This window comes from Belonocnema kinseyi, chromosome 2, assembly GCF_010883055.1.
Source record: "Belonocnema kinseyi isolate 2016_QV_RU_SX_M_011 chromosome 2, B_treatae_v1, whole genome shotgun sequence".
NCBI classification, from domain to species: Eukaryota; Metazoa; Arthropoda; class Insecta; order Hymenoptera; family Cynipidae; genus Belonocnema; species Belonocnema kinseyi.
The window spans coordinates 175012263-175025258 of record NC_046658.1 but is presented as its reverse complement, the minus strand read 5'-3'; the positions used below and the strand labels follow the sequence as shown (position 1 = coordinate 175025258).

Here is a 12996-nt window from a genome sequence, read left to right as displayed (position 1 = left end):
GGTAATTTAACTAAGGCCGCTAAAGTTTCAACAACTTATTTCTTTCCATCTAACTTTGTCCCGGATAGGGGCGATTCTAAAATTCTTCTGAGAAAGAAGTCTTATATTTTTTTTAGACTTGTAAAATGTGATTCATATATCGTGTTTGGTGTTATTGAATTGAAAGCAGACCTTCCTTCTTTCAGCGCCTGTTCAGATTCATGGTGTATCCGTCGAAAAATCCCAGGGAATATCCGTAATAGAAGACCCCGAGGGAGATGTACCTGTTTTCGAACAGACGGCTGCCAATGTTTCCGCCTTCGAGGGTCAAACTGTGTATCTCCCCTGCCGGGTTAGAAATTTGGGCGATAAAGTGGTAAGCACCTCTAATCAATAAGCACCTGTCAAATAGTTAATTAACATGTTTCAGTGAACTGCGCCACATCAGAAAGGTCGAGGACGACTCTGGACAATTAATTACATTATTGGTTTTACCTAGAATTTTATTACGCTTGAAAACACTCATCTCTTTCAACATCAGAACCTGTTTTGGGGAATGAAAAATGTTTTATGAGCAATTTGGGTGTCCGGAACTATTAGGAATATTTTTCATGATTAAAGTGAAGACATTGATATTTTGAAGATGAAAAAAGATGAGATTAGACTTGCTGATAGTTGAGGAATTCGAGAATTATTGAGATTCAGAATAAATCGGAATTAGTGGAGACCGTCCCACAGTGGGACAGAAAAATTGTCCGTGGATAAATTCATTTTCAGAAGAAAATATTTAACCGATTTTAACTTTATCTTTTATTGAAAGATAACAAAATTTTGCATCGAATTTTCATGGCCGAATTTTTAATTTTTGTTTATTTTATAACAAAAAGAAAAAACCATTTTTTTTACTTTTAAAGTATTCTTCATATGAAAAGTGTTAAACTCCATCTTGCTAGTAATTTAGAATAGTAGGAATGGTAGGAATTCCTGGAATTAGTTTAATAGATGAACCGAAAAAATAAAAGAAATTTTTCAGAAATTCAATTTTGAGTTCCAAGTAAAATATAAAATTAAAATCGCTTTTATTTAATTACGAAAATAAGTCTTTGATGCTTTTTATATTTTAAACTAGTTAGTTAGTTATTAACTGATTACTAAAACCAAGTAACAGAAATGAAAGTGCAAATTAAGAAAAAAATATGTGTAAAATAAAAATTATTCGAATGATTCAATGAAAATAATTAACTTAATCAATATTAAAATACATAAAGATTGAAATTAAATAGGGTTTAACTAAGAAAATGTATAATAGAAGTTTATGTATAGTTTAAATATCCCTATTCAAATTTCATAATTTGAAAAATGTTTTTGATGTTTTGAAATAATTATCTGAATTTAATCTTCAAAATTATATGTTAATATTTTTTTTTTAATTTCATGGAATTATTTTAAAAGATTATTCATAATTAAAATTTTCATCAAAATATAGTGTAAAAATTATTTGGATGTTTTGAAGAAAATAATTTATTACTGCTTTTTATATTATGAACTGATTAACTAACTATTGACTGATTAATTTTTTTACAGAAAATTGAATATAAATTGATTTGAATTAAGTCGCATACATTAATTATTGCCAATAAGATTATGTAATTAAATATTGTTTGTTGTTTATTCAATAAAATTAATTTTTTGTTCAAAATATCTCCATTACAATCATTTTTTTAATGTTTGTGATATTGGAAAATGAGTATCTAGAGCATTCAATTTTCAAAATTATGTTTCCATAGATTTCAGTGAAAATAATTCTTAAATGATTTTTATGTCCTTACTCATTAATTAATTATTAACTGATTATGCTAAAATGTACATTTTATAGAATTATTTAAAAGGTTATAATTAATTAAATTTAAACAAAGAAAAGTTCAAATTTAAAAAAATATATAAACTGAATTTTTTTTCAATGTTTCACTGAAAATAATTTTTTAAAGCTTTAAATTATTTAAGTTTTAAATGAAAATAATGTTTAAATGCTTTCTTTTTGAGATGATTGAATATAAAAGAAATAAAAATATTCAAATTTAAAATTTTAAAAAATATATGAAATTAAAAATAATTTCATTTTTTCAATAAAAATAATTGCTGAAGGCTTTTCATGTTGTAAACTATTTCATTAATTTTTAGCGAATTAATTTTGACCACAATATTAAGTTACATAAAGATTCAATTTAAAATGTTTTGAAGTAATTAACATAAATGATTATCCTGGCATATTATGTAATTCTATTAGCTATTACTTTTACAATAAAATTTGCTTTTTTATTCAGAATACTTCTATTACTTTTATATAATTTTCCTGAAGTTTGTGAAGTGAAATGTGTATCTAAATTTAATTTTCAAAATTATAAGTAAATAAGTTCAGTTTTTTAAAAACTGGTTTTTAAGGTTATTAATAAATCAAATATATAGAAATGCCGTTTCAAATTTAAAGAAAACATGATGTGAAACTTATTAGAATGATTTAACTAAAATGATTGTTTAATTCTTTTTATGTTATGAACCGATTAACTAACTATTAATTGATCCTATTAAAAATTTTGATTTCTGGAATTAGTTAAGAAATTTATAAATAAATCAAATTTTTTAAGAAATGAAAGTTCACATTCGAAAAAAAAATATTAAGTAAAAATTATTTGAATGCTTCAGTGAAAATTATAGTTAAAAGCTTCTCATATTGTCAAATAATTAATTAATTATGAACTGAATAATTTTTTTCAAAATATAACAATTTAGTTTCTTAAAGTTGGGTGACCTAAATTAATCATTTATTTAAATGCTATATAATTGAGTATTAGATATAATTTGCATGATAAAAGTTTATTTATACTAAAACATCCCTATTTTAATTATATAATTTTTTAAAATAATTCTGATGTTGTGAAATAAGTATCTGCATTCGAATTTTTCGTATATACCTTAGTTTTTTTTTTCTTCTGAAATTAGTATAGAAGGTTACTAATAAATCAAATTTGCAAAAATTAAGGTGAAATTAAAAAAAAGGGTAAATTTAAAAATATTTCAATGTCTAAATAAAAATGATAGTTTAATACTTCTTACGTTATAAATACATTAATTATTAGCCAATTTTTTCACAATATTAAATTAAATAAAAATTGAATTGTAATTTCTTTTAATGGAGTAACTTAAATTTATTATTAACTTCAAGTTTATTTTGATTATTATTGGTCATAATTAGCATAATAAAAGTTGTTAAATGTTTAAAATACCATGATCCCAGTAACTAGCTGATTTAGAAACTTTTCGCTATTTATTTCGCTATTTAACAACAGTTAATTATTTATTTTAAGGTGATTTGAATCAATATTTGATGTCATTTGTATAATAAAAGTTTATTTAATTGTAACATATCTGTATTGCAAGCATATGATTTTTAGAAATCCTTATTGTGTTGTGGAATGAGTATCTGAATTCAATTTTCAATATTATATATGCATTTTTTAAATTTTTGTGAAAGGTTATTAATAATTAAAATTTTCAGAAATAAAATTTCGAGTGAGAAAAAATTTTAACAAATAAATATTTATTTAAAAATTAGGTAAATGATGAAAATGAATATAATAGTAAGCGCGCGTTTGCGCACGCACATGGCAGTCTGGTATCGGTTAAAAAAAATTTTCTTTCGCGATTCCAAAAATTTTCATGTTATTGACGAGCACCAGGAACGACAAATAGAAAAAATGGCCATTTTCTTCGTTCAAATCGAAATATCTAATTTTCAAGTTATTGTTTATTTCATAAAAAAAATTGAATTTTGAAGTATACCGGTTTGAAAAAACAATTTTCTTCGTCATATTTGTTTATTTATAAAAAAATTAAAAGCGTTATTCAAAATTCATACTCGCAATTCTCTTTGAAGTCGTGTGAGTTTAAAAAAAATTGTTTTGGTCTAAATCGCAAGAGCCACTTTTAAAATTTTAGTTTATTCTTTTGTTTATTTAATAACAAAAATGAAAATGTTTTTTTTTACTTTGAAGTATACAGGTTTAAAAAAATGCTTTGATTTAATAAAAATACCTGCGAAATGAAAGAAACTATGTAAAAAAGATGTCCAATAGCAATGCAAATGTTAAAAAATGATTGAATTTGTTGTGAACAAATAGGTGAATGAAAATGGTGTCTTGGGGAGTTGCGGCGATTCGTAAGTTGATTCGCACTACTAAATTAAATCAATTTCTGAAAAAAAGAATTTTCTAGTTAAATTAATAAAATTTAATAAGAAATTTGTTATTTTAAAATCAATTTTTATTTTAAAAATATCCATATTAGGTATTTTTGATGGAATAAATAAACTTTTTTCTACTTAAATAACTGATGCACTTTTTTTCTATTTTTGAAGGTAAAAACTTGATTTTTTCGATGCAGTTGCCTGTAAATATTTGCTTATTTCATAAACTGCTTATATAAACAACTGTACATTTTGGGTATTTTTTAGGGAAAAGAAATATTTTTTTCTTCTAAACTTGCTAGAATTATATTTCCAATGATGTTTTCTGAAAAAATTAATAAAAAATTATTAAAAATCATTATTATTATTAAAATTATTATCAATTATTAAACAGATTATTTCAAGAAATTGACATATAAATCTTTTTTATGGAAAAGATATCGTTTTTTCTTCTGATCTTTTTGAAGTTAAATTGAAACAATTATTGCTAGGTTGCATTTTTTTCAGAAAACATCATTAGATATATAATTTCAGCAAGGTCAGAAGAAAAAACGATTTCTTTTCGTTTAAAAACACTGAAAATGTACATTTGTTTACATAATTTGTTTACAAAGTAAACAAATATTGATGGGTGGCAAATATTTTTTCAAAAACAATAATTGGCAATATGATTTAAGCAATGATAGGAAAAAAGCGATTTATTTCTGCTTAAAAACGCCCAAAATGTTTATTTGTTTATAAAATAAACAAATATTGATAGGTTGCAAAATTTGTTTAAGGAAATGTATTTTCAGCAAGTTCAGAAGAAAAAACAATTTCTTTTCACTTAAAAACCCCAAAAATGTGCATTTGTTTATATAATTTGTTTATAAAGTACACAAATATTGATGGGTGGCGAATATTTTTTCAAAAAACATTATTTTCAATATAATTTTATCAGAGCTAGAAAAAAAGCAATTTCTTTTTGCCTAAAAGCGGCCAAAATGCGAATTAGTTTATAAAATTAGCAAATTCTTATGGGTAGAAAAATTTGTTTAAGAAAATATAATTTCAGCAAGGTAAGAAGAAAAAACACTGGAAACAAAATTGCAACAAGATCAGAAGAAAAAACGTTTTCTTTTCGCTTAAAAACAGCCAAAATGTGCATTTGTTAATATAATTTATTTTAAAAATAAACAAATTACATTTAATGTTAAATTTTAATGTTCACCTATTATCCTAACGATGAAAGAAAGCGATTTCAGAGCAGAAATATACTTTGAAGACGATTAACCCCTAATGTCGAGCATTTGTTAATACAATTTGTTTATAACAGTTAACTATGCAAGCTAACAATTTTTTTATTTTTCTCATACCTCTGTGTATTAAATCCAAGGGACAAGAAGTATAAGAAAAAGGTTTTCTAGAAGATGAAAAATGCAATTAAAAAATTCGAAATATTTTTCGCTGTTTGCTTTAAAATAAAAGTTAAATAAACAAAAAACTTAAAAATGTACTCTCACCTTTTTCTGAAAAATTTAGTCCTGCACTTAAAACAAAATCTAAAGTCGGTGCATAATTGCTAGCTAAATGTCAGTTTGAACCTCGTTTTCCGATTTCACCCCTCTGTGTGTCGCCAGGCCTCGACTACACCACTGATTCTTTCTCTTTAGAAAATCCCACAGGAAAAGGTCTAGAATTCCGAGTCTCTTGATAAAACTGAAATTTCCTCTGCTCTCGACAAAAGCGTTAATTAAATTCTGCGACAAAAGATTCGATGTCGATTGAAATCGTCATCGATGGCGATTTCAATCCCGTCTTTCCTCGAGCTGGAACTCGCTTCGTTCTTATCGATCCAAAATTGTTAATATTCTTACCCCGTTCTTGCAGCTGCCATAAAAATTCTCTCCACCACTTGAAGGGAAAACTTTTTACCTCTCGATACAGAGATGGCAAGATTCGAACTCTTATTTTTTCTCAACTTTTTTTCTCACTTTTTTCCCCCTTGTTACCGCCACGTCGTCAGTCTTACTTTTGTACGGATTCACTATCGGGGTGAGGAGGACGGACACTTTATGTTCGCCACTCTTAAGTACGTGACGTAATTTCTTTTCATCGGCGTCGTAATGGCAGAGATAGGGTGAAAAGAGAGAATTAATGTGGATGAGTAGGGAGGTTGAAACTAATAACGATTCAACGCTTTATCCGCCGACCGGGCGATTTATGAGCCATTGAGTCCTGGCCCGTTTGACCGCAAAATTGCGTAATTAAATTATTGATGGATCATATAATTTTGTGATTAACGTACCTCCAGACGAATCCTCAAAGAAAGGTTATGAATTGTATAAATTATATGAATTCGATAGAATAAACTGTGCAAATTGTGCTTTGTAAATGTAGTGACATGTGGCTTGTGGCGAGCCATGGGAGAGATCGTTATCTTTGGAAACTGATTTATGGTGTCTCTGATATATTACGATGCTCCCGAGACACTTTACACTCTCCATTAGAGGTTGTTTCTTCACTTTTTTATTTGCTCTGGCAATTTTTAAATTATACCTCCTGTTTGGAAATTAATTTGAAATTTATGAGACGGAGTAAAATTATTGTCCAGGCTGTGACGTCAGGTATCAAAAGTGAAATTCGAAATTTAAAAAAGCCAAAAATATAGTTAGATAGCTCTTGAAAAATGAACCTGAGTCTCCATTTACAGTTTTTCTCTCAAGCTGCAAAGTTTCCAGTAAATAAATAAAAACGGACTTTTTTTAAATTGAAAAAACCATGTTTTTTCACATTCAACTCGCCGTAAGTAATTCGTTTGTCAACTAATTAGCAAATTTCTTTTTGAGTTTTATTCGTGAGACTTTAGCGGAGGCTAGAGTGTCCAAAAAGGGTCAAAAGTTAATTTATAATGTTTTCTTTTTTATTCCAAATGAAAAACCACGTTTTTATACTTTCACATTAAAAAAGTGAGCGAGGAAGTTTGAGCTACGACAAACTTCAAGCGAACGAATTTTCTGCTAATGTATTGGCCAACTTTTTGGAAAATTTCAATTCGATTTGATTTTTAGTTCCATAATTACAACGAGTTTATTACGAGCTCGCGACGCTACACCACAGTATTTTTCAGGGGACGCCGCCTGAAGCCTGAAACATCCTCCTTGTCCATCCTTTGTTTTGTCCACTCGCTCGCACTAGTCAGCGTTCCGGCGGCGTCCCTTGAAAAATCCTGTGGTGTTGCGTTGCGAGCTCGTACTAAAATCCCTCTAATTATGAAACTAAAAATCAAATCGAATTGAGATTTTCCAAAAAGTTGGCCGATACATTGGCGGAAAATTCGTTCCCTGGAAGTTTGTCGTAGCTCAAACTTCCTCGCCTACTTTTTTAATGTGAAAGTCTAGAAACGTGGTTTTTTCATTCGGTAAAAAAAAATTAGAAATTCAATTTCGACCCTTTTTGGACACTGTAGCCTCCGCTAGAGTGTCACGAGTAAAACTCAAAAAGAAATTTGTTAATTGGTTGATAAACGAATTACTTACGGCGAGTTGAATGTGAAAAAACATGGTTTTTTCAATAAAAAAAAGTCAGTTCTTATTTATTTACTGGAAAATTGCAGCCCGAGAGAAAAACTGTAAATGAAGACTCAGGTTCATTTTTCAAGAACTATCTAACTATAATTTTGGTTTTTTCAAATTTCGAATTTCACTTTTGATACCTGACGTCACAGCCTCGACAATAATTTTACTCGTTCTCGAGCGCCTGTCGCCTTCTTGTCCAGAAATCCTCAATTTAAGGTGCTTCAAATGAGTGGTTTTTAGAATAATACAGAATACGGCTACAAAGATGAATTTTTTGATGTAATATTTTCAATGTATAATCTAATTGATTATATATCTATACGAGCACAGTTATTTTTCAAAAAATGTTTCTGTTTTTACTTTTTTTGTTAATTAAAAACATGCTGAAATGTCTGCGTCTGAAAATGGGCAACGCGCCACCGAACAGCGGGAAGGAAATGACTTTTTTATTTCAAAATAACGTACAGCCCACAAATATTGATTAATCTGGACGAAAAAAAATTGTAAGGAAAGGTGATAACATTTTTAGGTAAGTTTTCGAGCAGGATTTTTAAAATAAGCTTTCAATTTTTTATAAATGAACAAAAATGACGAAAAAAATTGCCCTTTTTCTATTTGACGTTCTCAGTTCTTGTCAATAACATAAAATGTGTTAAAATCACCTCAGTTTCACAGTAACATTAGTTAAACATATTTCAACATTGTACAATAAACGAAAATTTTATAAACAAATTTTTTGTTGAAATAATGTTTTTGAAGATTTTCCATAACTTTACGTTTTTTAAAATTATGTTACAAGAAAATTGGATAAGTTGTTGAATAACCTTATGATCTTTTAAAACAAACTTAGTAAACAAAATGCATCGAAAAAAAAGAATTTTTCCTTTGAAAGATGCCTCAATAATGCATTTTTTTATTAAAATTGCTTTAAAAAATCGTAACATTGATTAATAAATTATAATTTTTTCCTGGATTTATCATGCAGTTCCCAATTTGAAAAGTTTTCACCGAAAAAAACGAATTTTTCTTTCGACAAATATCTTATCTGTGTTTTTATTTATTAAATTTGTTTTAAAAAACATAAAATTTATCAACTATTTGTGAATGTTGCTGAAATTGGCATGAAGTTTCCAACTGAAAGGACTGACATAAAAAAAAGCATTTTTCTGTCGACAAAGGACTAAATAATGCATTTGTTTATTAAATTTCTTTACAATAATCATAAGGTTAATAAAAAAATTATAAATTTTTTTTAACTATCAAAAAATTCCTAATTGAGAAAAATGACATCGAAAAAAACGAATTTTCTTTCGAAAAATGGCTGATTGATGCATCAATTTATTGAATTTGTTTATAATATTAATAATAATAATCTTAATAAGAAAGTTCTTTATCATTATATTGTTTTGATTAAAATTTCTTGCTATATGACTTAAAAAACGTGAAATTATGGAAAATCGTAAAAAGAATTCTTCTAACAAATCATTTGCTTATAATTGTTTGTTTGGTTGTTTGTATAATATTTGAATATTTTAAACTAATTTTACTCTGTTTAACTTAGGCGATTTCAACAATTTTCAATGTATTGACAAGCACCGAAAACTTTAAATAGAAAAAGGGCTATTTTTCATCATTTTTGTTTATTTATAAAGAAATTGAAAGCCTGTTTTAAAAAATACGGTCGAAAGCTCTCTGTAGAAATTTATCAGCTTTTTTGAATTTTTCTGGTCCAAATTAGTTGAGATTTGTGGGCTGTACGTTATTTTGAACCAAAACCGTAATTTTTTTCTACTGTGCACCGGAAGTGTACCTATGATAAATAGGGTGGTTTAATTTTTTTTCTTGTATTTTCATTCTTGCCCAAAAAAAACCCCATGAGTCAAAAAATGGGTTTTTAGAATTTTTAGTACTAATTACGATATTTTTTTCAAGTTTCTTAATTGAAATTGTTTTCAATTACACTGCGGTAAAACTTAATTAATTTCAACAAAGACAATTGTTTAAACAATGAATTGCTATTGTTCACAATACTCTTTTAGACAAATCCCGGAAAATTGCAGTTTTTCTCAAAAATGTTTCACTTTTTGTCCAATTTTCAATTAGAGGGAGATTAATAATTAATTAAAATTAACATTCAGTGTTAAAATAATTTATTATTATTGGTAATAATAATCAATTTAAATTATGCTAACAATTTACGGGGTTTTTTTCTAAAAATTTCAAATATTTGTGCACTTATCATTTGAAGTGAGTTAATAATTAATTTAACTAAAAAAAATATTTAAACAAATAATTATTGTTTATAACTATCTTCTTCGGTAGTAATGCTGGATATTTGCGGTTTCTTTTAATTTTTTTTATATTTTTTACCCAATTTTAACTTACTAATGTAATATACAATGCAAATTAACAGGAATACTTAATTAAACAATTTATTATTATTTATAACTATTTTATTGCAGATAATTGCTAAAAAGCTTCGTGTTTTTTTTTTAATTTTTAACTTTTTGTCCACTATTCACTAAGAGTGTTGTGAAAAAGAATGAAATTTAACAAAATTTATCTTTAAAAGAAATTTTGATTGTTTATAAAAATCTTCTTTTATGTTAATTTTGAATAGTTGCTTTTTTAATTTTCAACATTTCGTCAAATTTTCATTTGAAAACTGGATTTTCTTTGACTTTTTAGTTACGAAAAAATAATGATTAATCTAACAGACCTAACTTATAAACAATAATGAATTTTTAAACAATTATGCTGATCAAAGTACAGTAATTGTTACCCCTCTATGTAGAGGTTTAAAATATCAGTAAAAAATATTTTTTAAACAATTATTTTTGCAAAATTGAACTAATTATTAAGTCATTATAAGTAAAAAATAGACAAATATTTCAAAATTTCAAAAATAAATGCAATTTACTAGCATTAGAAAAAAAGAGTATGATTAAAAATGATGATACATTGTTAAGCATTTATTTTTTTAAGGTAATTGAATAATAACTCATTACAAGTGAATAGTGGACAAAAAGTTTAAAATTTTAGAAAAAAACGCTGTTTATAGAATTGTTCAAAGAAAATAGTATTCAAAGTAATGAGAAATTGCTTAAACAATTATGTCTTATCCAAAATAATTAGTTATTACCTAACTCTTATTGATAATTGAACAAAAAATGGAAAATTTTTGAAACAAACCTACTTTCTATCTTTATTCTACGAGAAAAATGCTAGAAACAAAAATAAATTGTTTAGATAATTTATTTAAACATTTTATTGTCAAAATTAACTATTATTTTATTTATTAGAAGAAATTTGCATACAAAAACCCGCAAAAAAATCATTATAAGCATTAAAAACTCTCTAAAACACATTTTTTCACTTTATGGGGTTTCCTGAGGACTCCATAAAACATACTTATGGGCGTGGTATTTAAAAAGTAATGCTTATATCGTATTCTATGGTTAATTGTGAACAGAACTGCTAAATTTCAACTCAATTCCTCTGAAATTGAGGATTTTTAATACAATGTACAAAAATGTCTTTTTTCTTATGGGAAATACTTGTTAAACTTTATGGGGCTTGCGCCACCTATGAATATCATTTTTTCTTAAAAGAAAAAAATGGATTTCTTTTTGTGGAATTGGAAAAGCTTCCGGGCAATATGCATAAAAATTCGAAGAAAAAAATTTCCAATGCATTTTTGGACGACCCTGATGGTGAACCAAAGAGAGTTGTAACTAATTTTTTCAACTTTCCAAAATTTCCTTGAATTCTTTTCAACTTTAATAATTTTTTTTTCAAAAGTTTTTTTTTTTAATTTGAAACTGAATAGTTTCATTTACCACAAAATATAAAATAGTTAATCTTTTGAAGAAACAGTTGAATTTTCAACCGACGAAGATGAATTTTCAACTAAATAATTCAAATAAAAAATTATTATTCTTGACCAAAAAAAGTTGCATTATTAACCAAAATAGTTGGATTTTCAAGCAAAAAAGAGGACTTTTTTTTAAAAGGAAAGTTGCATTTTCAATCCGTGTTTCAATTCTAAAGCACGAGTTTTTTTACCTAGAAAGAAGAATTTACAACAAAACTGATACATTTGTCACAAGATTAACAATTCATGTATTTTGTTGAAATTTCGTTTTTTGATAGAAATTTAAGATTTCGGCTGAAAACTTCATCCTGCTGGTTGAAAACTAAACTATTTTCTTTAGAATTCAACGATTTGTTTCAAAATCAAACTATTTTGTTAAAAACGTTAACAATTTGATTTAAAAAATTGATTATTGTTTTTGCATAAATGCATCACTTAAGTTAAACATTTATTTCTTTGATTGTGAAGTCATTTTTTGGGTTACAAATTAATTTTTTATATTAAAAATGTAGTATTCCAGATAAAGATTGCTCTTTTTAGTTAAAAATTCATTGCTTTGGTTAAAAAATATTTTTTATCCTAAAAATTAATTTTTCAACTAAAATTAAAATATTTTATTTTTTGTCGAAAATTAATCATTTTTCGTTAAATATTTCAATATTTAGTTAAAAATTCTTTTATTTTTTTGAAAATTTACTTTTTCCGTTAAAAGAAAATTCTTGATTAAGAATTATTACTTTTGGTTGAAAATGATCAATGTTCAACCAAAATTAGTTTTAAAAACTTTTATTTTTTTTTAGAACATTCACTTTTTTAAAAAATTAATCTTGTTGGTTAAGAATAATTACTGTTGGTTAAAATCTCACTCTTTTTCTGAAAATTCTTTATTTTAGTTAAAAGTTAACTATTTTGTATAAAAATCATTGCTTTTTGGTTGGAAATTTATTTTTGCATTTAAGATTTACTATTCCAGTTAATGATTCCTCATTTCAGTTAAAAATTAACATATTTGATTGTAAATTTAGCTAGTTTATCGAAAATTCGTTTTTTGTTGGTTGAAAATTAATTTTTTAACTATAAATTTACTAATTATAAATTTTAATATTCCATTTATGCAATATCAAAATTTATAGTTTAAAAATTAATACTCAACAAACAAAAAAACGACTTTTCGAGAAACTAGCTGAATTTCCAATTCAATATACTAATTTTTAACTGAAATAAGAATTCCTTAACTGTAGTAGTAAACCCTAAATTCAAAAATAAATTTTCAGCCAAAAAACCACGATTTTTATACAAAAAAGTTCAATTTGAACTAAGGTTAAGAATCCTTAGAAAAATAG

At 25.9% G+C, this 12996-nt stretch overlaps 1 protein-coding gene across 1 annotated transcript in view; it reads left to right on the top strand.

Moving 5' to 3' along the window:
• Nucleotides 1–12996, top strand: part of LOC117167828 (basement membrane-specific heparan sulfate proteoglycan core protein-like) — a 326460-nt gene that overhangs the window by 102457 nt on the left and 211007 nt on the right. Inside the window, exon 3 of the mRNA XM_033353032.1 lies at nucleotides 186–355. Coding sequence (XP_033208923.1) covers nucleotides 186–355 — 170 coding nt within the window. The remainder of the gene's footprint in view (nucleotides 1–185; nucleotides 356–12996) is intronic.